This window comes from Drosophila novamexicana, unplaced genomic scaffold, assembly GCF_003285875.2.
Source record: "Drosophila novamexicana strain 15010-1031.04,08,12 unplaced genomic scaffold, DnovRS2.1 tig00000932-arrow-arrow-pilon, whole genome shotgun sequence".
Taxonomy (NCBI): Eukaryota; Metazoa; Arthropoda; class Insecta; order Diptera; family Drosophilidae; genus Drosophila; species Drosophila novamexicana.
The window spans coordinates 1,289,367-1,312,934 of NW_020824832.1; the positions used below are offsets into that span (position 1 = coordinate 1,289,367).

At 41.1% G+C, this 23,568-nt stretch overlaps 1 protein-coding gene across 1 annotated transcript; it reads right to left on the reverse strand.

Annotated features, from left to right (window-relative positions):
* Positions 1-1,338: 1,338 nt before the first annotated feature.
* On the reverse strand, positions 1,339-23,347 carry LOC115765131 (frizzled-3). The gene is made up of 2 exons (XM_030708527.1): positions 22,785-23,347; positions 1,339-3,173 (listed from the first exon to the last, which is right to left on the reverse strand). The coding sequence occupies exons 1-2, from the start codon at positions 22,995-22,997 to the stop codon at positions 1,533-1,535; spliced, it is 1,854 nt and encodes a 617-aa protein (XP_030564387.1). The 5' UTR covers positions 22,998-23,347; the 3' UTR covers positions 1,339-1,532.
* Between the last annotated feature and the right edge of the window lie 221 nt (positions 23,348-23,568).

Sequence of the window (23,568 nt, forward strand, 5' to 3'; positions counted from 1 at the left end):
GCTTTAATCGCTTTGATCTTGGCGCACAAGAGTTAATTGCACACTTGCTGCACAGTGGCTGTTGTTGTTGTTGTTGTTTTCTTTCGTGCTGTTGCTGCTGCTGCTTGCAACGGCAATTTGTAAGATAGAAACGTTGCAAGGCACGCCGTGTGGCAGCTTCAATCAAATTAATTGCAGGCTGCCTCGACTGCTGCCGTTGTGTGTTTTCTAGCTGTGACACTCGCAGGGTGGCTGGACAAAGGGTTGCCATCCGCGAGTGGCGGCAGCGCCAACAACAATTGCTGCCATTAACTTGAGAGCCGCTCATTAAAATTATTTCTAATTGGCCAACAGCCAAGACGTCAATCCCTGCTCCGCTCGCCAAAAACAGAAGCCACACTTAACTCTGCCCAGACACTGGCGGCTCTCAATGCAATTAAATGTCAGCTCCGCTTCCATTTTGTGTCAAAGTCTCCTGCTGTCGCTCACTTTCCTCAACTCTCTTTTGTTGACCTAGGCTGCGAACCGGTTTAAACTTGAAATTCTACCTTTTTGTTTGCCAAGAACCGGCCGATGCTTAACTTGAACCGCATACATATGTTCTTAAGACAATCTGTGTTTCGAAATGTGAACAAATAAATATAAACCTTAATTAAATTTAAATAACCCAAAATAAACCCTGGGTTAGAGAATGTGGTAAGTCATATATATTCCATATAAATATATATATATATATATATATATATATTTATATGGAATATATATATATATATATATATATTCATATATATATAAATAATTTAATATACAATAATATATATATGTATTTAGTTAAAAACAAGTCTGAATCAACTGTTGAACCGAATCGTCGTTCACGGTTCAAACCAATGCCTCGCGCTAGGGTTCGTAAACCCGTATTTATTCCCTTTCAATTGAGTTTTATATATGAAAAAAATTAATTATATATAATAATTTTTTTATTTTAAATATTTACATTTTTTTAATATTTTCAAATATTACAATATTTTTAAGTATTTATTAAATTTTTTTTATTTAAATTTATTTAATGTTTTTAAATATCAAAATTGATTTTCCTTACAAAAACCTTTCAAAAACAAAAACCTGATTTTAAATAACAAATAGAAATTGTGACACAACTTTTAAACGCTCACAAATTTTCTTGACTTGAAACGATTTTTTATGAAAAAGGAAAGAATTCATTTTTGTAAGATAACGAGAAATAGTTTTATAATTTATTTTTTAATTTTATTCAATGCTTATGAACATATTAAAAATAGGGAAATAATAATAAAAATAATAATTAATAATAATAATAAAAAAAAACTATTTACACTTAACAAAAACTCAAATTGAATTTAAAGCTATTAACACATTTCATTTAGGCTTACGGGCTAACGGGCTAGATTAAGATCCAAGCTGAAAGCCGCCCGGCTATGCAGGCATATATATTCATAGATCAGTGAATTTGTTAGGCAGGCCAGCGAATACCCTGCCCGAGCTAGGCACTAGGCTGAGATCCGGGCAAGCCGACACTACACGCGCGACTGATTGGGATTATAGACGGGCACATTGTGAAAGCTGATGCCCGCATAGAGCGGCGCCGCGGAGTGCGCAGCGTGGGGCGCAGCGGAGAGCATCGACTTGCCGCTGGCATAGAGATGCTTCTTGGGCAGGGCAGCCGCGGACGGCAGCTTGTTGGGCGTCATCAGCGAGGAGCTGGGCGAACCGGCCACCATCCGGCTGCGATAGCTTTCGCATGTCTTGCGCGACCACACCCACATGCCGGTTAGCGTGCCGCCCACCAGCTGAAAGAAGATGCGCACCAGCGCTGGCCAGGCGCTCAGTTGCCCAGGCGGCGCGCAATCCTCCAGCGTGGAACAGCTGGGCACCGCGTCCACGTAGCGCTCACAAAAGGCGGCCACGACGCCCGCCGCCGTTGGCAGGAAGAAGAGCAGCGAGAAGACCACAAAACGCTTGCGTATCTGCGCAAAACGCTGATGCGCCAGCGCCAGCGTCGGCTGCAGCTGCTGCTGCAGCGTGTGTAGCGAGCGGGAGGCACGCAGCGTAAAATACAGGCCCAGGAGCAGCAGGGCCAGGGCAGGCAACTCCACAAATCCGGGCGCTGTGCACATGCCGGTCAGCTCGCTGGGGCGCACACGCTCGAGCAGCAGAGCGGCAATGGGCGGCGCCAATGGCGGCACCCAGGCGAGCACATGGAATAGGCCGGAGCGCTTTTCGAGCGCCTCGCTGGACCACTTCTTGTGCGAGGACAGATAGAAGCAGAGCGCAAAGATTAGCCACCAGCTGGCCGCGCACAGGCTCAGGTACGATGTGCTGATATACGAGGCCAAACAGGGCGGCGTCAGGGCACAGGGTGCGCGGCCTACCCGTCCCGGCTCCTGTTGCTGCTGCAGCAGCGCCAGGCTGCGCGCCTGATGAAACACGATGCGCTCCAGGTAGCACACGCTGAACAGATTGTAGCACAGGCAAAGGAAAAGCACCGGACGCTCCGGATATCCAAAGCGTGTAGGCTCCGCCCAGAACGTGACCAGTGCGAAGAGCGTCAGCACAAAGCACACCGCGGACAGGCCCAGGATGAGGCTCTCCGTCAGCTTCTTCTGCTGCGTCGTATGGAATGCGTCGCGCTGACACTGTGGCAGGCACTCCTCGGGATTCAGCGGACTCAGGCTGAAGTTTTGCGGACACAGTCCGCGTAGGCTCGCCGCAGCGCCCAAGACGCCATTGCTCGCCGGCGACTTGCTCAGCTGTGAGGACATCTTCCAGGCCATCCAGGACCAGTACATTTGCTGCTGCTGCGGCGGCGGCTCTGCCGCTGCCGAGTGCTCTGCGCCGGCGCCGACGCCGCTGCCACTACTATCCGTGGCAGTGGCTTGTCCGCCCTCGCCAACCGCCGCCTCCTGCGGTATTTGCATGCAGAGCTCGTGATTCTCTGGCTGCGGCAGCGAATCGCAGCTGAGGAACTGCGGCCACAGCTGCATCAGTTCCGGCGCCGCATTTGCCGCACACTCGCCCTTCACTGTCTCGCAGAGCGACTTGCAGGCGGTCACTGGGCGTGGCACGTCCGGACTACAGAGTGGAAACAGCGCGGAGCAGAGCAGAAAACGCGCTCGCCGCGAACAGCCCGACTCGATCAGAGGCAAAAGTTTGGCTATCTGCAAGAGACACGAAAAAAAAGAGCGAGAGGAGGGAGATTAGATAATTGTTGGTATATCTAAAATTAATAATACTTGTAAATGAATATAATTGATTTAAGTGTGGATAACGAGCAATGTGACAAGATCCATCTGGAAAGTCCGTAAGGCCCATAAGAATTCTCATGGAAATATTTATTACCCAATATCTAAAGCAAATGTGCTAGTCGAAAAGTGTCTGAAAGTATGTATATATATTCTCTATACTGGATTAAATCTATATATATAGTTGTCTATAATTAATTTACGTAAAACATGTTTTGTATAAATTTGAATATATAGGTAATTTATTTTGTGTTCATACAAATGTATTTTATAAATATGAATTGAATATACTTAATGTTTATTCAAATGGAAAAAAAAATTGAAATAAATTTAATCTTCACATCTTTCTCCGTGCCCAAAACTATTCAAATTTTTAATTTTATGGCAGTTTAGTGGGCAGGGAACTTAAAAGCCTGCCGGCAAATAATTAGATCGAAATGCGCTGTTTGATAAGTTAAAAAAAAAAAAACAAAAGAACTTCGTGAAAAGCAAGCAAACAGACGGCAAATATTTGTGCAAAGTTAAACAGCAAACAACAGAAAATACTCTGTTCTATTTTGTAGGCGAAACAAAAACAACCAATCAGAAAAAATTTAAACAATAAAATTGTCGGCGTTCCCATTCACACCTCAAGCCTGGACAGGGGCGGCGGCGGCGGCGCCGTTGGCTTTGTTAATTGTTATTGTTGTTGTAATTGTTATTGTTATTGTTGTTGTTGTTGTAGTAGTTGCTGTTGTTCTTCATTGATGTCTATAATTTTATCTAATAAAAATGCAATAAAAATGTAGTCGCACGTAGTCGAGCTTTGTGCGTTTATCTCTTTGTTCTTTTGCCGACAGCCTCGACTAGTCAGAACAACAACAACAACAATCGTTAAACAATTGAAAATTGACAACAGCAATGGCAAAAATATAAAATATCTAATTGCATTTGCTTAGATTCTATTGAATCTGCTTAGCTAACTGTGAAACCCTTTTTGTCTCAAAACTTAACCAACATATTCTTCCAATCCGTTAATAGATTTGACTAGCTCTATCAAAATTTCTTAGCCCCACAATTAATAGATAAAAGTTATTGCAAGTTAACCAATTGTGCGAATAAAATGGCGTGCTGTGACTAACAATTGCGTGTTCTGTTAAATAACATTGCATTAACATGAGCAGTTGAAGTCTTGTACCCAAAGATTAACAGCAGGCTATTCATGTGCTTCACTCTCACATAAATTCACAATAAATAAAAGTTATTATTGACATTGCATTACTAACATTTGTGTGGTATGCTAAATAGCATTGGATTATCATTAGCAATTGCAGTTTTGGGCTCATATGTTAACAGTAGACTGTTCTAAGCTAAATGGTATATTGGAATGTATCACAAAATGTTTAACTTTGACATAAATAAAAGTGAATATTAACCTTATATGATATCGTGTGAGTAACATTCGTGTTTTTTGTAAGGCAACAATACATTAACATTAACAATATCAGTTCCATGCCCAAAGCTTAACAATAGACCGAATAGCTGCCCAAAAGTATTTGACAAGAGGTTAAATTTGCAGTGTTGCCAGTTCAGATGTTAGATTCAATTTCTAAGTAACTTTCTAACACTTGAGATCATACTGACAAGAGCTTTGATAGGCACATGACAGAGTTATTATATTGCCTATGCGACTGAAGTCTGATTTGAGTGTAGGGTATTTTGAAGTCTGATATTGCTGCAGATACTATTTGGCAGCATTGTTTAATGTGCCATTAGGTTGCAAATGTGTGGCTTGTGTGAAAATTAGCGACAAACTTCGCACATGCGATAGGCTGGCCATTGAGGTGAGTCAATATCGATATGGTCTGGCATTCCCAGGCGCGCAAGTGTTGAGTGGAATTGTTGGCTAATTACACGCAATGCAATCCGACTGGCTGCAAATGGAAACTGGTTGGAAAAACAGTTTCCGCAGCGTTTGAATCTGCGTTGCGGCTATTAATTGCGGGGCCTGAATCAACTTCAATCGAAATAATCCGGAAAATGCGAACAAAAACAAAAGAAAAGAAATTATGATACATAATAATATAAAAGGCAAACGGTCCCCAGACATGTCCGTCAAATGATGACGATGACGATGACGAACCCTGAGTCCGGCCGAAGCATAAAACATTTATGAGTTTGCGGAATTTCCGACTAGACGGCCAAAAGGGTCTTGGATTTGGGCCCCGACTCGGTGTGGTTTTAAGCGCGTATCTCACAAAAAAAGGAGACAAAAAAAGAGCAGCAGCAGCGAAAAAAAAGACTGCATCAAATTAGGGATACGTTTTCTCAGGAAAGAGCCCAAAAGGCTTAAAAGAGCCTCCAAACGGGCGCGCAGTGTGCGATTCGCATTGTGACTCCCAGTGCGGCACTTTGACATGCATTTGATGGGTTGACATGCGGTCCCAAGACCGACTCCAACTCCGACTCAGACGCCGACACCGATTCCAACTTTTCGTGTTTCAGCTCAGCTTCAGTTTGTATTCAGCTGCCACAACTTTGGCTTTGCTCTGTTGTTGTTATTGTGGTTGCTGCTGCTGTTGTTGTTGCAGGTATAATTAAGGTACATTAGGGCAGTCAATAGCCACACAGAAGAGCCATACAACCACTCAACCGCCGCTGGGCATGTGGAACAGCGAATTAGGCACGCAATTTCCAATTTGTATACCCTTCAACCTTAAAAGAATCAAATATGCGTGATCCATACGACATTGTACACTATGTGGAACATTTAATTATAAATATATAGATATATAAACATAATAAATGCAATATGTTATTATAAAATTAGAAATATGCCAAAATTAATAATAATTGAGAAATAGAAAGAAAGTAAGTAACATGAAAGATGGAAAATATAAATTTATTAATTTTAACAAATTTATAAAGCAGGCTAAGTTTTAGTTAATAAAGTTATATTTTGCATTATAGTTCCAATTTTCGATTTTTTTTTAAGGCAATTTTAATATTTAGCATACCAATAATTTCATGCAAAAAATGATATTAATTTAGAAATACAAATAAAATTTGATATAAAAAAGATAGAAAATATAAATTTATTAAATATAACAAATTTATATTTTGCATTTTAAATAATTCAAATTTTTTTTCTTTTTTTCATTAATTTAAAATGGTTTGAATATTTCAAATTTTATAAAAGTTTTTAATTTAATTAATTTACATAGTGCATATTTCTAATTTATTTTTATATTTAAGTCAATTTTATATTTTTTTAATATTTTTAAAATTTTATAATAATATTATATATATATTTTATAATAAATAGATTATGAAAATTAAAATATATTTTTAAAGTCTTTTTCCTATCTACGAATATTACACGGATATTACAAATATATAGACAAAAATGTATTAAATATACGTATCTGTTAAGGGGTATTACAAAGTCGGATATATTTTTTGTATGCTACTATTGAGGCACCCGCCTATGAACTATTGTCAGATCGAGTGTATCTATCTCGCTTGCACTCCCTGTTTTCCAACCTATCTCGCTCTTTCTCTCCCTACCTCTCTCCCCCTCTCTTACTCTGCCTCTCTTTCCTGCGGTTGTCTATTATGACCGTAGGTAATAATAATTTAATGATGCTGCAGCCAGGCTTCAACAATGGCAACAAGTGTCTGGGCCTTCTCATCATCATCATCACCATCATCAACATCATCGTCTTTATCATCATTATGGTCAGCGTCATAAGCCAGGCCAAAAACTGAAAGGCAATCAACCTAATAGACAGGCCAACCGCAACCATAGAAAGAGACAAGTTCGCAAAGAGAGAGGCACACAGCGAGTCAGAGAGAGAGAGAGAAAGAGAGAGAGAGAGAGAGAGAGAGATAGAGAGATAGAAAGAGAGAAAGAGAGAGCGAGAGAGGGAAGAAGCGACTAGCTGGTCGGTACAAAAGCTGTGTAACGCTTTTAGGCCACAAACAAACGGCCGGCCAAAAGTAAGTGTCTGAAATGTGTTATTAATGCCGCTTTGTGCTGTTGCTGCAAAATGCAAAAGGGCAACTCGGCTTGGCCATATCGCCTGCCCCTGCCACTGCCTCAGCCTCTGCCACTTGCCACCGTCCCTGCCACTGCCTCATTCCCATTCCCAAACGACGAGGTTCGCGTCTGCGCATCGAATGCAATCTGCAACGCTTCGAGCATTTTTTGGCCACGCAGCCGCCGCAAAAAAGAGGCCGCAATTCGCTGCGCCGCGCCAGCGCGACACCGTCGTACACCCGACAAAAGCATACAAATTCGTTTTGCTTGACCATAGCCTACAATGAAGAATGTAGCGAGGGGGTGCCCAAAAAAAAACCAACACTTATGCCTAAAAAGTCTTAAAATATAACTATTAATTGTAAAGAATAATATTGAAACATATATTATATGAATATAACTATTAGCCCAATAATAACAAAAACTAATAAGAGGTTCTAGTCGGGAGCTCCCGACTAGGGAATACCCTGAACCCTCTTATTCCAGCACCAAATAGATTTAAAAAAAAAATTTTAAATGTGTAAAAGGGGTATAACTTAATGTAATGCAAGCGTAAATGTATGTAACAGGCATAAAGTGTATATATTCTTGATCATGAATAGCAATAGAACCTGTTTTAATTAATATGATATATACTTCCATGATCCCCCAATATTTAAAACAGCGCAGTTTTCTATCTAAAGTCTTGCGCCGAACTTTTAAGGATTGCAAGTTGAGTTGAGAGTTGATCCAAATGTTTTGGTATTGGAAGATACCTTAAAGCTTGGCATGCACCAGCTACACTCTGGAACTGTTATATTCAATGGCTTCTAAAGGAACAACCTTTGTAATTGGTATGAGAGCACAAGGGTATTTAAGCATCGGTGTGATGGAGCTGTTCTTTCTCGTTTTTAGCCGTTTTTTGTTTGACTCGCGGCCATTCCATCAGTTTTTTTTTACACGCAGCCTGTTTCACACATTTTTTTATTATTTTTTTTTCTACTTTTACAACGTCACGAGTAAAGCTAAATAACATTTAATCTTGTTTCAGTTTGATAATGTTTCAGCTCTCAGTCTCGGCGCTGGCTTGTTGCCCGGCCATGTTCACAATTTAATTACAAGCCAAAGAACAGCCACAACAACAACAACATCAAGCAGCAAGAGGCATAGTTGACACCTGAGCGTAAACGCAAACTTAATGATTTCTCGATTTTGATTAATGATTTGGCCGCAACGAAATCGAGTCAAATGAAAGCAAAGCGAGGCAAAAGGCAAAGCATTAATGTTGCCCCATCGATCGAGCAATGTTGTTTTTGTAGTTGTTGTTGTTGCTGCGGCACTTTGGCTTTGAATATCTGAAAGGAACAACAACAACAACAGCAGCAGCCGACATTCACATAAAGCTATACATAAATATACACATATATATATCTACTTTAACGTATCTGTGTAGCTTTGTGGCAACTGCGGCCGCAACTTGCCGCAACTGGCTACCTTGGCGGCATGTTCATTCATTAACGCTTAATGCCACTATCCAGGATCCTACGCGCTCGCGTCGGCGACATTTAATGCGGCCAGACATCTGCATAATCTGCTCTTAAGTAATGGATTAATTTATAATTTTCTACGCTCCGCGTTTCCATTTCTACCTGCTGGCAGCCCGGCACCCGGCACCCATTCGGGGCATACAAATTATAGGCTTAAGCGCCAGGCAACTGGCAACTGGAAACTGAAACTTGCCACCAGTTGCTGCCCTCTTAAACTGGCCACTCTGCTCTGTTTCTGCCCCTGCCCCTGCCGCTGCCGCTGCCCCTGCACCTGAATTGGTTAAGAGATTAGTTGGATGCACTTTAATAGGAACCAGCGGCAGTTGTCCAAAGCGCTGCGATCGCCTTCCCAGATGTGAAAAATCCTCAAATGATGCGTACTTTAGCATAGTATAATATGCAGGTATCGGAGGTGGAAATTCTACGCGATATATTGTTATGTTTGATACTGTTATTGGACTGCAATATACTATAGTATATATCTTATTGATATCCCAAACCCTGGACAATTGATAGAAAAGTCCTAAGCATCAGGAAATCACGTAATATATCTAGGACATTTGTTTCTTAATGAGTCGCAAACTTCAAAAAAAGTTAGTTGTTATAATATACAATGTGCTTAATTCCAAAATTTCTTTAAACCAATTGCATGTGCTTTAAAATATGTCTATTGAAATCAATCAAACATTCGATATCCTCAGTAGCTGAGCTGTCCGATTGGGCCAGTCTTTCTCTCAGAATCCGTATTCAAACCCCACGGAAGTGTATCCATATATAATCCTATCAGAAGACCAAAGTATCCAAAGGTATTTCAGAAGTTAGTTTAAAAGTTATAACTATATACTAACATATTTTTTTTTAATTATAATATTTTTTTATTTTCCCGAAGCTGCGATGCCCAAACCAACCCAAGCCACTTTTAAAAGGCAAACAAATGGTTTTAAAAACAAGAGTTTTTCGTATAGCTTAGTTTCAATACATGACCTGATAAACTGATCTTTCGCTAAATACTCGAAAAAAAAAAAAAAAAAAACAAGTAGCCCAATTAGTTAGAAATCTTTGTGTAAGCAAAGTGCCCCCAGTTTGATAGCTATACAATTGTGAATGTACATTTGCCGACGTACTCAGATCTTAGAGCATAATAAAGCCAGCGATTGCCGAGTGGGTTAGGGATTTTGTGTAAACAAACAAACTTTTTGCAAACATCGGAAACTTTTTTTGTGCGCCGGTTTTCGACGAGTATCTGAACCAAGTTTGCTAAAAAGTATCTATAGATAGACCGACAGATGAGTACGCTAATCAGAAATAGATATAAATATACTTTATACTTTCATCGCTGACATGTCGGGACTCGAGTTCTGCAATTATTCGTGTATATAGAATGTTGTAGTATGAACATATATTTGGTTGGCAGCTCGGCGGAGTTACGTTCCCATCATTTGCCTGCGTGACTGATTTCCATAATAATTATGCTAATGATCATTATAATGATAAGCGTTATTATGATGATGATGCGGTGCGTGATCTCTAATATCTCCGCTCGGATACTTGAGCTTTCAGCGCCCGCCAATCACACACAGCTACGATGATGAGAAGACAGCGCGAACTATGAATGAGTTGTGCATATGTGTGTGTGAGTGCGTGTGCGTGTGTGTGTGTGTGTATCTCTCAAGCGCTTATTGTTTCGGTATCTTGCAGATGCATCTAGGCGGCGGCCTGTAGCAGTGGCCTCCACAAATTGCTCAGCTGCCACAAGTGACAAGTGTTGCAAAGTACCGCAAACTAAGCACTCACCAACACACACACACACACACGGCGAGAGCTGGCTTAGATACTAAATCTTAAAGCTTGGCAGCAACTTGGCCGGCTCAAAGTCAAGTTTGGTCAGCCGACAAAAGCGTCGCTCACGATGTTCATTTTAGCAAGACGGCAGTTTTATATCTTGTTGTCAGTTGCTGTTGTTTTTGTTGTTGTCAGTGCATTTTTAGATTTGCGCTTTATTTGATTTAGCTGCCCGCTAGCCATTTAATACGAGCTGAAGGCCTGTGCGCAGTCAAAATCAGGCACACGGATCAATAGCCAGGGGGGAATGGGTGAAAGACGAGCTGAAGCGGGCCGACAAGCGGTTGGGCGGTTGGTGGGGCTTGAACTGCCGCTTGGGTGCCGCTTTGGGGCGGCATCGGCGGCTTTGAAGTGCGCCAATTGATTTAATTTGCTTTGAAAGCGCTTGCAATTAGCGAACAGAGTTCGCTCTTTCAGCTACAAATACACTCAAAAAAATGTATTGTACATTTGAGCAATAATAAGTCATGAATTAAGCAGCTTGCCTCATACCAGAAATTTAGCTTGCTTAAAAAATTAAGTGTCTCTTATTTGGAAGCAAAGAGAGATACTGTGTTTCTCTCTAGTCTTAAGTCTTCAGGAGAATCGAAATAGATAAGTTACATTTAAAGTAAAGCACAATCAGAACCGGATAAAGCTCAAAAATTGTATAATATATTATAGCAAATACAAATACATATTTTAAATATTATTCGTGGGGCAAATCGACTTTTTATACCCTGAACCCATTGAGAATGGGTTAAAAGGGTATATTGTATTTGTGCAAAATCCAAATGTATGTAACAGGCAGAAGGAAGCATCTCCGACCCCATAAAGTATATATATTCTTGATCAGCACCAATGGCCGAGTCGATCTAGCCATGTCCGTCTGTCTGTCTGTCCGTCTGTCCGTAAGTATGAACGCAAGGATATCAGAACCTATAAGAGCTAGAGACATTTTAGATGTAGGTGCTCCTAGTGCCTGCGCAGATCGCGTTTGTTACTGCGTTTCCAAGCAATCGATAAAAATCGATATCTATATCCTGTTTTATGGGCAATTTTGGTAAATAATTAGAGCTAGAGTCACCAAACTTGACATATAGCTTCTAAAATAGAATATAGATATGCATTTGATGTTGGAAGAAGAGGGTTCAGGTTATTCCCTAGTCGGGAGCTCCCGACTAGAACCTCTAACTTGTTTTTTTTTTTTAATTTAAGAACCTAAAATAGGTCAAAGCCAAAATAATAAATATTATAAAACAAAAAATCGTTTGAAATAATAAATCTTTTGCAAATCGCAAAAACAATTATTTTCGAGTATAATTGAGATTTATTGAAAAAAATAAATAAAACCAGTCCAAATAATAAATCTTTTAACCAAACACAAAAAGTCGAATGTAAATAAAAAATCTTCCAACAAATTCTGCAACTATTGTTTATAAAAAATATTATTTTAAAAAATAGGAAAACTGTAATTTTAGTTTTTTGAGTGTACGAATATGAATATGAATACACGGCTCGAGTGCGCGTCCGGCCAGGTGCTGGAGGGTGAGGGAGAAGGAGAGGGAGAATGTATTTCGGGAACAGGTCAACGTGAGACGTGAATTTGGAGCTTTGTGTTGCCCGTCAGCGTTAATTTGCATAATTAAGACGCCGCCGCGTGACAACGATGCGATGATAAATCGAAGCCGCCGCCGCAGCGAAAAATAAAATAAACAATTAAAAAGGCAAAGCCGCGATGACATCATATCGCGATCCCGAAACTGATAGATCTAAAGCAATCAGCTTGGCCTTTTGTTTACGTAATTAAGCAGCTGATGGAGCAGCAAATTCAGTTGCAGTTGCAGCTCGCAGTTCGCGGCATGCAACTGTCAACTGCGGCAACGGCCGGCATTGCCGACATATAAATGTCTTCTCACAATTAATTGACATTTTGACTGGCGACGATTGTCATTCAAAAGGCAAAGCCCAATTGAAATGAAACGAAGTTCTTCTTAAGCTCTTGCCAAGCTGCCTGGCAGCGGAAGGCTGGAATGCCGCAAAGCTGCGGCCGCAGCAGAAAAAGGCTAGAAGGCTTAATGGCAGCTCCAATGCTAGAGGCAGGCAAAATCTCATCGACAACCAGCATCGAGCACAGTGTGTGGCCACAAAACTAGAAACACTTGACATGCGCTTGCTGCAGCAACAAACTAATACCAAAGGCAGGCATATTAGCCACAAGTAAGCAGACTAAATACCCTGTAGTAGGCGATATATTCTTTTTCAGGCTACAACTTCGCATTCACCTTTTACGTGCTTAAATAAAACTTTTTATGATTGTATTTAATTGAAGTAAATTAAATAACACAGAAATAATTATATAAAATAAAATTTCAATTTGCAAACAATCCTTCCCATATAAGTTATACCATTAAGAAATCAAGTATAAGATCATAGCACATTATAAGTTTAGCCAGAGCTGCAAATCAGATATATAGATAGATGAAGCCAATAGTCTGACTTTTATAGCTTCGAACCCATATTCTAGTTCATACCTTCGTTTGTCATCTCTGCAAATAGATTGGGCGTGACTTGGGTCTGGGTTCGGGCAACTGCTTCGGCAACCGGGTCGGTTTTAAATGAAATATAAATTGGATTTTGAATTAGATTTATCAAATCGGCTCAACCCTTGAGAAACGGGACTTGAGCATATAGATTGAGCTTATATAAGTCTGGCACATATAAAGTGTATCTAAGCACACGAGCAGCTGCTGTAGCAAAGGCAGCCGCAACTGCAGCTCGTACTTGGATATTGGCTTCCGAGCTTAGCAGCAGTTGCTTGGCATTGGCAGCAGTTAGACAAACAGTCAGCGACAGCGTCGGCTAATCTTTGGCAGAAATCTGCCAATGCGGCTGCCAGGCCGACCGACAGACAGCTCAAAGGGGCCTCAACTCTGCGGCCTGCCAGCCGCTGGCAGTACATGAAAGCAATTGCGCGCACGCTACAGTTACAATTGAACGTCTCCGGGCATTGTATAGACGGGTTACGTGGAGCAGCAGCAGCAGCAACCCTGACCCAGCCACACACACAGAACTGGACGCTGGTCGGGCTCTTTGCGCTCTGCTTAATGTATTCAATGCGAGTCTGCTGCACTTGCGTCTGGCTGGCTGGCTGGCTGGCTGGCTGGCTGGCTGGCAGCTTGTCTCAGTTTTGGGGCTGAAAATTCTGTCAGCTTCCTGACGCATGGATAAGCCACCAAAATGTTGCCAAAAAAGCAGTAAAACAACTACAAAAGCAATAAAAAGCATGCGCATTGCAGCTGTTTTTTGTTTTTTAAGGCAGCGTGTCGCGCACTTGCCAGATGCCTCGTTGCGCGGTGGAAGCGGGTAGGGTGGGGTACTTATCTTTAGCCTGAGCAATTCACGCGAGCGCAGGCGCGCAGTTCAATTAACTTAATTGCCATGTAATTACGCGCAGCATAAACTACAACAACAACAGCAACAACTCTGGTACAGTTCAACGTCATCTTCTGCCGCGTCGGCATTCAGCATCCTGCTGCAAAACAAAAGACTTAAGACACAAACCTGCTGCGACGGCTGCTGCTGCTGCTGCGACTTTTTCTGACTTTTTTTGCTTTATTTTTTGTGTTTCAGGCCAACGCAGTTTTTGTTGTGTTCGTTGTCTGCATTGTTTTTATACCCTATACTTGGGCAAATGCGGCATAAGAAAATTGTGTCAATGTGCATGGCCAAGAGGCAGCAGGGTATGGAGCCGAGCTGATAGCTGTTTACCAAGTGAAGGCTATTTAGATCAGATCAGTTTAATATATCTCTGAAATCTCTGGTTGATATTTGTCATCTTATTAAACTGAGGGGTTTGGGGGTGGATTTCGGACTGCTTTGCTTCGAGTTCTATGGCCCAAAAGCGATGTTAGTAAATATTTTGGACACTATATGTATATATATATATATATATATATATATATATATATGTATATATGTATATATGTATATATGTATGTATGTATATATGATATCGCTGAAGCTTTAGACATACTTATTTTTGAGAATTTCATTTATTTTAGCGCCTTACAGGGCATCTGTCAGTCGACTACACGCGTTCTGATGTCTGTGTGTTATATTTTTCGTTTTTTTGTTTTTTCGCTCACCGGCATCGCATCGTTACTCTGACATTCCTGGCTGCCTTTTTCCCTGGTGCGGCATTTGAAAAACGTTGCTGCATTTTTTGCGTGCTTGTGCCTTGGGTCGTCGTCGTTGTTGTCGTCCATGCCGGGCCAACTAATTGTTGTTGGTGGCTGCGACCGCGACTGCGACTGCGTTTGCCACTGCCAGTGGCAATGGCAACAGTTGCGCCGAATCTGCCTCTACCTCTGGCTCCGGCTCTGGATCGGGGCAACCTTTTGTCAAAAATGTTTTCGTCAACATTGCGCTGTGCTTCATCATTATTTCAAGTCGGCAGAGTTATGCCGGCCATCGAATGACAAACGATCCATAGCTAACCATCGCGCATACACACACACACACACACACACACACACACACACACACACACACACACACACACACACACACACACACAAGCGCACACACACACGCCACTTTAACTGTCTGCGCCAAACTTCAAAGTCATTTGTTTATATGTAACTGATGCATTATGCCCAGGGCCCTCATATTTGTTGTTGTTGTTGTTGTTGTTGTTGTTGTTGTTGCTGTAGTTGCTGCTGTTTTTGTTGTTGCTGCTGTTGTTCCTGGTCGGCAGCACTCAAACATTTGACATTATCATCGCTAAGTCACCTCAAATGCCGCCCTGACATTCGCTGCGTCTTTGTTGCTTCTTCTACGAACGTTGCCCGCATAATTACAATACAAATATATATATTTATATAAACATATGTATATGTATATATACGCATATTGCTGAAAACGTAAGCTGGTAGCTTCTACTAACAACAACAACTTGGCGCTTGGCATTTCAGCGTCGGTCTGATAGGCGGCTCTTATCAAAACGCCGCCACGGATTAACTCTGGATGAGTTTTTCTTTGCTAAGAAACAACAACAACAGAGCTGAAAACATTTATGGACTGACTGTTGTTGTACAAAAAAAATAACTGATAGCTGATAGCAATGCAAGCACATTAAGTTTTTATCAAACAAAAAATTAAATATATAAATAAAAAACAAAAACAAATTCTAATGCGGGCATTGAGACTGTTATGCAGTAGAAAATTTTAAGAAAATAATATCAATTGAAAATATTAAAATATAAGTAACAAAAATACTAATAATAATAATGATAATGATAAAAATGATAAAATTAATAATAATAATCATAAAGATAATGAAAATGATAATAAAAAATTTTCGGGTAATAATGATTACTTAAATATTATAGTAAATCCAATACTAATACTTATACTGAAAATAATATAACAATTTTATTATTATTATTATTATTTTATAATAAGAGCAATGAACATACCATTAATAAAGATATTGATAATGAGAATGATATCGATGATAGCACTACTAATAAAAAGAGTTATTATAATTTGTATACTATTAATAATAATATTAATAATCAAATATTATGTATATATGGATTTTGATATGGTGAAAGGAGTGCAAAAATAAAGGAACGTTTCATTGTTATTATTTTAAATAATAAATATAAAATATTCTATTTACTTAGGTAGATCTCAGCTATATAAAAAATATTTCATAAATAAAACCTTGCATATTTTCTAAATAATTTTTATAATGTTGAACATTGATAATAAGTAATATTTATATTCATTTTTATAATCATAATTTTTCTAATAAGAAATTTTTATGTTTGCATTATAAAGGGCACAGTGTGTAAGACTTAATCTCTAATTTATCAACGCGAGCTGCCTTCAATGGACTTGAAAATTTGAAAATTATTCAAGCAAAGTCCACGCTGTTTAATTGCTTCAAAAGATTCTACACTGGGATAGGCTTCCGTTGGGCGAATATCATATTCCAGTATAGATTACAATATTACAAAAAAAAAAAACAAGCAAACATAAGCCTGAGTTTGGAATAGGTTCCTGTTTTGCACTACCTCGATTGTATATTTTTGTATTTGGACTCTGATGACATCACAGCGTTGCGTATTAATCAGACGTCGACATGGGCATGGTCACGGTGGAAACTTTGATCTGGTTTGCATGGCTGTTATCTGGGGGCGGGTGGATTGGGGCACGTCTAGGAATCTATAATCTGCGTTTGCGTCTGCATTTTGAATATTGGCCGCAAACAAATAAGCGTAAATATTTTTGCGCCTATTTCTTTAATCAAGTTGTGAGCCAATCATGCCCAGATATGGGTAGACGCAGCTATGGCTGTATTGCTTTATATATATATCTGATACAGGCAGCGGTCTTTGGGGCAAATGATAAGCGGCATAATTGCTATAAACATTTATGGCACTTGGAAGGGGGTCTAGGTTTCTGCTCTTACTTGAAACGTTTCTGTTTTTGTTTATCAAATTTGCAATGAAGCCAGCCCCCCCCCCCCTAACTCCCCTGTCTCCTGGTCCTAATTGCCTTGCTGCACCCTCCTCTTCAGCGAGCAATCTGCCTAATGGGCCCTGATTTCGAAAATCAAACAATTTTATTGTCGCCATCGCCGTCGCCTTCGTTGTCGTCCACGTCGTCGTCCACGTCGTCGTCTTCGTCTTTATGGTGCAAGCTTTGCGGCCTTATGTGATGTGTGCTTATGCTGTCTGTGGGTTACCATTGGCATTCCACGCAAGTGTGAGTGGGGGACCATTTTGGGCGGATTGCCGGCAATTCGGCTCTCAGATCTTCGCTGCGTCAGGGGCTAATGCCTTGTCCAAACACAGCGCCCAAACGCTGTTCAAATATTTACAATTACTTTACATAAACGCTAAAAAGCGCAACAGTTTGGCCCGGATAGGAGCCGGGGCCGGGACAGGAGAAGGGGGGACAGTCTCCCTTGTTTGAGCACTCATCTGTCATATTTAAGGCACAAATCCGACTGCGACTGCGACTCCGAGTGTGACGGCGACTGCGACTGCGAGCGGGCCCATGTTTTTGTTTTTTTCTCTATTTTCTTTATCGGCGATATGACAAACATGACAGCACGTAAGGCCGTCCCCCAACCCTCCCCACCTACCCATTGCAGCCGCCTGCGCCCCCTAGACACGTGAAATGATAATGGACAAATACAAATCTAGCATGGGGGAGGGGGTGGGTGGCCAGGTGGGGAAGGTAGCTGCGTTGTGGCATAAACAAGTCAAGTCAAATAAATGCCAGATCTCTCCACAAGGCATACCAGTGCTGCCCAGCCCCCCGCCTGCCCGCGCTCCCGACCCTTCCACAAACTTCCCCAATATTCCTACAGCTTATTTCGCTCCCTTTCATAACTCGTATTGCCGTCTCTGTTCCCTGTTTACCCAGTGGGCGTTACGACCAAATGCCGACAAAGTGCTCGTCAACGGACAATTACAAGCAAATTAATTCAACGTGTGCTGCAACAACCCGAACCCCAGCCCGCCCCAACGTCTCCCACCACTGAACCCTTAGCCTTAGTTTGGGCGCGAACCTCTTATAGATAAACATCAATTGAAACGCTGGAAATTTAATTGAAGAAGTTGGACACTTGTTGAAGTGGTCTATGAGAAAGGGGTGGGTGCTAAATGTAGAGGGCGGTGGAAGAACGAGGGATAGTGACAAAGAGAGAGAGAGTGGGAGGGAGAGAGAGGGAGAGAGAGAGTGAGAGAGAGAGAGAGAGGGATGGAGAAACTTAAGTTAATTTCAGCCAATATATTTATACATATATATGTCCAAGCAATGATGTCTATAATTTATATTATTCCATACTATATTATAGCGACCAAGATATATTAGTATAGTATGGATTAATAGTTAATATTAATCCAAGCACGTTTTTCTGCCCAGCAGTAAATGGAAATAAGCATTCTACTAGGGATATTAAGAAATATTCCTGAAATAAACTATATATATATCCTATATATATATCCAGATATAATATAAGACATGTTCGAGCCCTTACAGATTAGAGCATTCATATTTATTGCGAGTAAGTATTTAAAAATCAATTCAAATGGTTAACATATTAGCTATAAGTACACATTCTACACATTTTTCTCAATTAATGTGCCTTGATATGCTCTGTACTAGAATATTTTGAAGGAATAAAATTGGAATATTTTGGTTTTGGAATAAGTTAGTGTATAAATTGCATTCGCATCTGGCCTCAAAGCTTTTGATGATTGTTCTTGTTGTTGTTATTGTAGTTGTTATTGTCGTTGTTGCTGTTGTTGTTGTTGTTGTTGATGTGGCTGCGGTGGTGGGTTTTTAGTAGGGCTTTTCTTTTGATTTCGATGTCTTTTGTGTTATTTCTATCCGTTTGCATTTGAAAACTCTTTGATCTGCTTTATGTGCTTCCGATTTCGTTTTTATTGCCCACTTGAAACATGTTCGACTTTTGTTTGAGGTTCGTCTACACACACACGCACACGCACACGCACACACACATACACACACACACACACACACACACACACACACACAGACCATCTAAAAGGCAGCCGGCCCTGTGGCTGCAAAATTTTACATTTTGTTGATCTTAGCAGACAAAGAGAAAACGAGAGAGAGAGAGAGAGAGAACGTGTGTGAAAGAGTGGGAGAAAACGGCAGGGCGAGAGGCAGACAGACATCCATTTAGGGCACAAGATGAACATTTACAGCAGCGCCAGGCGCAGGCTGCGATAAGAAAGGCAAAGTAGGCGGCAACATGGACCGAACGCCTCCAAAAAGAGAGACAAGCAATTGTAATGAGCGACTAGCAATTACCCTACAAATGCGAAAAATTGCCCTGCATGCGGATAACATAATTTGTTTTGGAAGAATGTGAAATATTTTGAAAAAAATATCTATATTACCATGCATCATGTACGAAAAGTATTTATATGGAATAAAATATTTTCCAAGCAAATAAAATCGAATTAACTTTGCTTTTCAGTGGTTTGATGTATCTATTTTGATGGCAACATATACTTTGATCTACTTGCGCTTTTAACCGAGTCTTATAATTGCCCTCCATAGTCGGTTCTAACAATTACATTTTGCAGGGTATGCCGCAGTCGGCATAGGCAACTGGCACGCAGATAAAGGCAAATGCAAAGAGCAACGGTGCGAGGCATAGTGCACAGTTTTATGGGTTTTGGCGTAGCAGCAGCTGCAATCAGCCCCGGACCTGCCACGGACCAGGCCGCTGCACTTAACGCCGCAGCATCCATTGACCAATGCCCAAAACGAGAAGCGGCGCATGGCCAGGGGCTAGGGCACGGGCAGTGGCAGGGGCAGGGGCAGAAGCGGAGGCAGCGGCATGAAATGCAAGATATTCTCAAAAGAGCACGATGCCCAAGGTGTTAATGGACTCTGGCCAAAAGAAAGGCCCCGACCATGACCCCGACACCCGACTACCGTCTGGCGACCCCTGCAACGTTTGTCTACGCGTCGCACATTTCTCACTTCTTTCTTTCATTCTTTCGCTTCTACCTTCCTCCTCCTCTTCTTTCTTTCGCCTCGTCACAGGTCTCTAGATTTTCACTAAACGCTTTGCCCATTATCAGCGGCATTATCCGGCTCAGGCTGTGCTTCTTCTTCTGCTTTTGATGCTTCTTCTTTAGCTTTTTAGGCACGCACTCGCTTCGACTATTTCAATGGTAAATTATGGCCAAGAATGACGCTGACCTCAAATGCACTTACAGAAAAAACAAAAAACAAAATACGCTCAGATTTGGTTCTAGTTAACAATTTTTTCTTATTTCGTCATTTTTTTGTGCCCTTTTTTATTGTTTTTTCCGCTTCTTTTTTTTTTTTTTGTTTTTTATCATTTTATCTGGAACATGCAAAGACGGCAGCGACGCCGACGCCTACGTCGACGCCTACGTCGACGTCACTGATAGCGGCCAGCATTTTACATTGAAAAGCAATTAAATGTTTGCGGCTGTCGCTTCTCCAAAGTCTTTTGAATGATAACTCTGTTGTGCCTGTGCGTGTGTGTGTGTGTGTGTGTGTGTGTGTGTATGCGTGTGTGTGGCTGTGTGGATGTTTGCACTCTTGTCTAGATATGCGTAGAGTAGAGCAGCTCCCCAATGTTGGGCCATGCCACACCCAAGCAACAGACAGACAGCCATCCCATAGATAATAGAGTCCTTAGCGGTTACCATATGAAAGGGACCTCCTAATCCTATATTGCACATGTAGGTTGGTATAGCAGAAGTCTTTGAGTAACTGACCAGGGTCAGCCCAAAGCGGGACTTCATTTGGTACTTAAATTGTAACTTCTCATAAAAGAAGACTCGGAAATGGGTTAGGCCTGGGTTAGCATGAAAAGGAAAAGTTGATTGTTGCCAAAAATTTGGATAGTCTGAGCTGCCATTAAAGCTTTATATGCTTTGATTTTTTTTCATATTGGGAACTCTAATTGTAACATCTGATAAAGAAAACTCGGAAATTAATGAAAATTTGGCTAAAAATGGGTTAAGCTGGGGCTAGAATGAAAAAGAATATGGATAGTCTGACCGACCAATAGAGCTCTATATTCTATATTGCTTTGATTTCTTTCACAACTTTTTACATTTTCTATTAGTACCCAGCGTACTGTATTATATTTTCGAAAAAGAAGAAATTATTTCTGGAAACCGTCTTAATTCATATTTCTCTAGATAAACAGATATGTTAGGGGCATAGAAATATGAACATATTTCGACTCAAATAATATAAATAAAATAGACCAATTTTAAGGGTGCTTAATAACTCAATTTAAAAAGAAAACAAGTAAGAGGTTCTAGTCGGGAGCTCCCGACTAGGGAATACCCTGAAACCTCTTCTTCCAACATCAAATGCATATATATATAATCTATTTTGGAAGCTATATGTCAAGTTTGGTGACTCTAGCTCTTATTATTTACCAAAATTGTCCAAAAAACAGGATATCGATATCGATTTTTATCGATTACTTGGAAACGGAGCAAGTTATCGATTATCGGAAACAAACTCGATCTGCGCGGGAGCTAGGAGCATCTACATCTAAAATTTCTCTAGCTCTTATAGGTTCTGATATCCTTGCGTTCATACATACGGACGTACGTACGGACGGACGGACGTACGGACAGACCGACGGACATGGCTAGATCGACTCGGCTATTGGTGCTGATCAAGAATATATATACTTTATGGGGTCGGAGATGCTTCCTTCTGCCTGTTACATACATTTGGATTTTGCACAAATACAATATACCCTTATACCCATTTTTAAATGGGTTCAGGGTATAACAAGAAATCAATTTCTTGAATTTTCTTAGAATTATACATATGAATTGCCTAGCGATATGTGCTCCATATTTATCACCTGCTCTCTTTAGTTAAGTATTATTATAAGACACTTTTCTACAGTTCCTACAATAACCAGGCTTAAACTATTATTCGCGCTCACTGAAACATTATTATAATATACATTTCTAGAGTTCTTAGCTTAATTAAAGTTTAGTTCGAATTTAATAGAATTCTAATTGGATTTTGTGTCCGGAGACCCTGCTGACATTATGAGCGCATTTCTTATTTCAATTTATAGTTTGGTGTTTGTTTGTTTTGTTGTTGTTGTTGTTTTTGTTGCCTTATCTTTTGTACATCGCGAAACGACAAAGCCAAAACGAAAAGCCACAAAAACTATATGTGTGTACATAAAAAACAAGAAGAAGAAGAAGAAGAAAGAGCTGAAAAAAAGTGGAGGCGCTTTGATGAGCTGCCGCCAGTTGGCCCGTCAACGTCAGAGCAACAGGCACAACATTAGCTTTGACTACGGCTCCAGTTCCAGCTCCAGCTCCAGTCATGTCCATATATACAGTTACAGATCCGTCTATGTCCGCCTCTCCATCTCAGTCTCCATCTCCGTCTCTGGCTTTGTCTCAATCGTCGCAGTCGGTTAACTTTCGCAATGGCTTGTGACTTTTTAACAATTTTTGGTTTTCGCACGTAAGCGTCAAGAATGGTTTTTATGGCCACACAAAAGTAACGCTTATCGTCACGCAGGAATCGGGCACAAGTGGTATGGGGGGCGGGTGAGTAGATGGGGGAGGTGCTTACCTGCAATTCAGCCTCCAGCTGATTGGTATGACCGGCCAGATTAGGCAGTGCGGTCATATTGTAGCCGAGGCCCTGGCAGGCGGCCACTGCGATGCGTTGGCATTGTAATCCATTGGAGCTGCCACCGTTGGCCGAGCTGCCCGCTGCCTGCGCCTGGCCGCTGCACTGCGTCAAGCCGGCGATCAACGCCAGCAAAAGACTTGCTGCCAGCATTTGAAGGAATCAAGCTGAAAATCTTAGTCAATGATGGGAGTCGTTGAGGCCTTATGCCGTATGCCGTATACCTTGGGCCGTGTGCTCAAGATCAGAATCAGGATCAGGATCTGAATTTGGATCAGATTCACAATCAGTTTGGCCTCATTCTGCGGCCCACAAAGTTCACATGCGAATCTCTCACTCGCGATTGCTGCTGTTGTCAATAACAGCAGAGCACGTGAAAAAAAAAGTAAATCAAGAATTTAACAAACGATATTTTATTTTAATAAATATCGCCTTTGAATCTTTAGCCGTTTGTCAATGCACAAAACACGCTCAAATTGTCGATTTCAAATCCGACTGCAACGCGTCCACACTCCTCGATGTATTTACGTGGACTGAACGAGCCGCAAACCGAACTGTTACTGTTGGGCAGCAGAGAGAGCGGCTGAGAGCATAGGCGCATAACAGACTGAGAACAGCTGCGACTGAACTGAGCGCGCACAAGTAATACAACATGCACGTACAGAGAAATAGAGAGAGAGTGAGTGAGAGCGTGAATACGCGAGCAGAGAGCCTGCAGTCAAGC

What these genes read in the sequence shown, in the direction of transcription:
- LOC115765131 (XM_030708527.1), bottom strand. Translation starts at nt 22,997, where the DNA reads ATGCTGGCAGCAAGTCTTTTGCTGGCGTTGATCGCCGGCTTGACGCAG. An exon ending in AGCTGGAGGCTGAATTGCAG is followed by an intron (nt 3,174 to 22,784) that starts GTAAGCACCTCC and finishes TGTCTCTTGCAG; the next exon opens with ATAGCCAAACTTTTGCCTCT.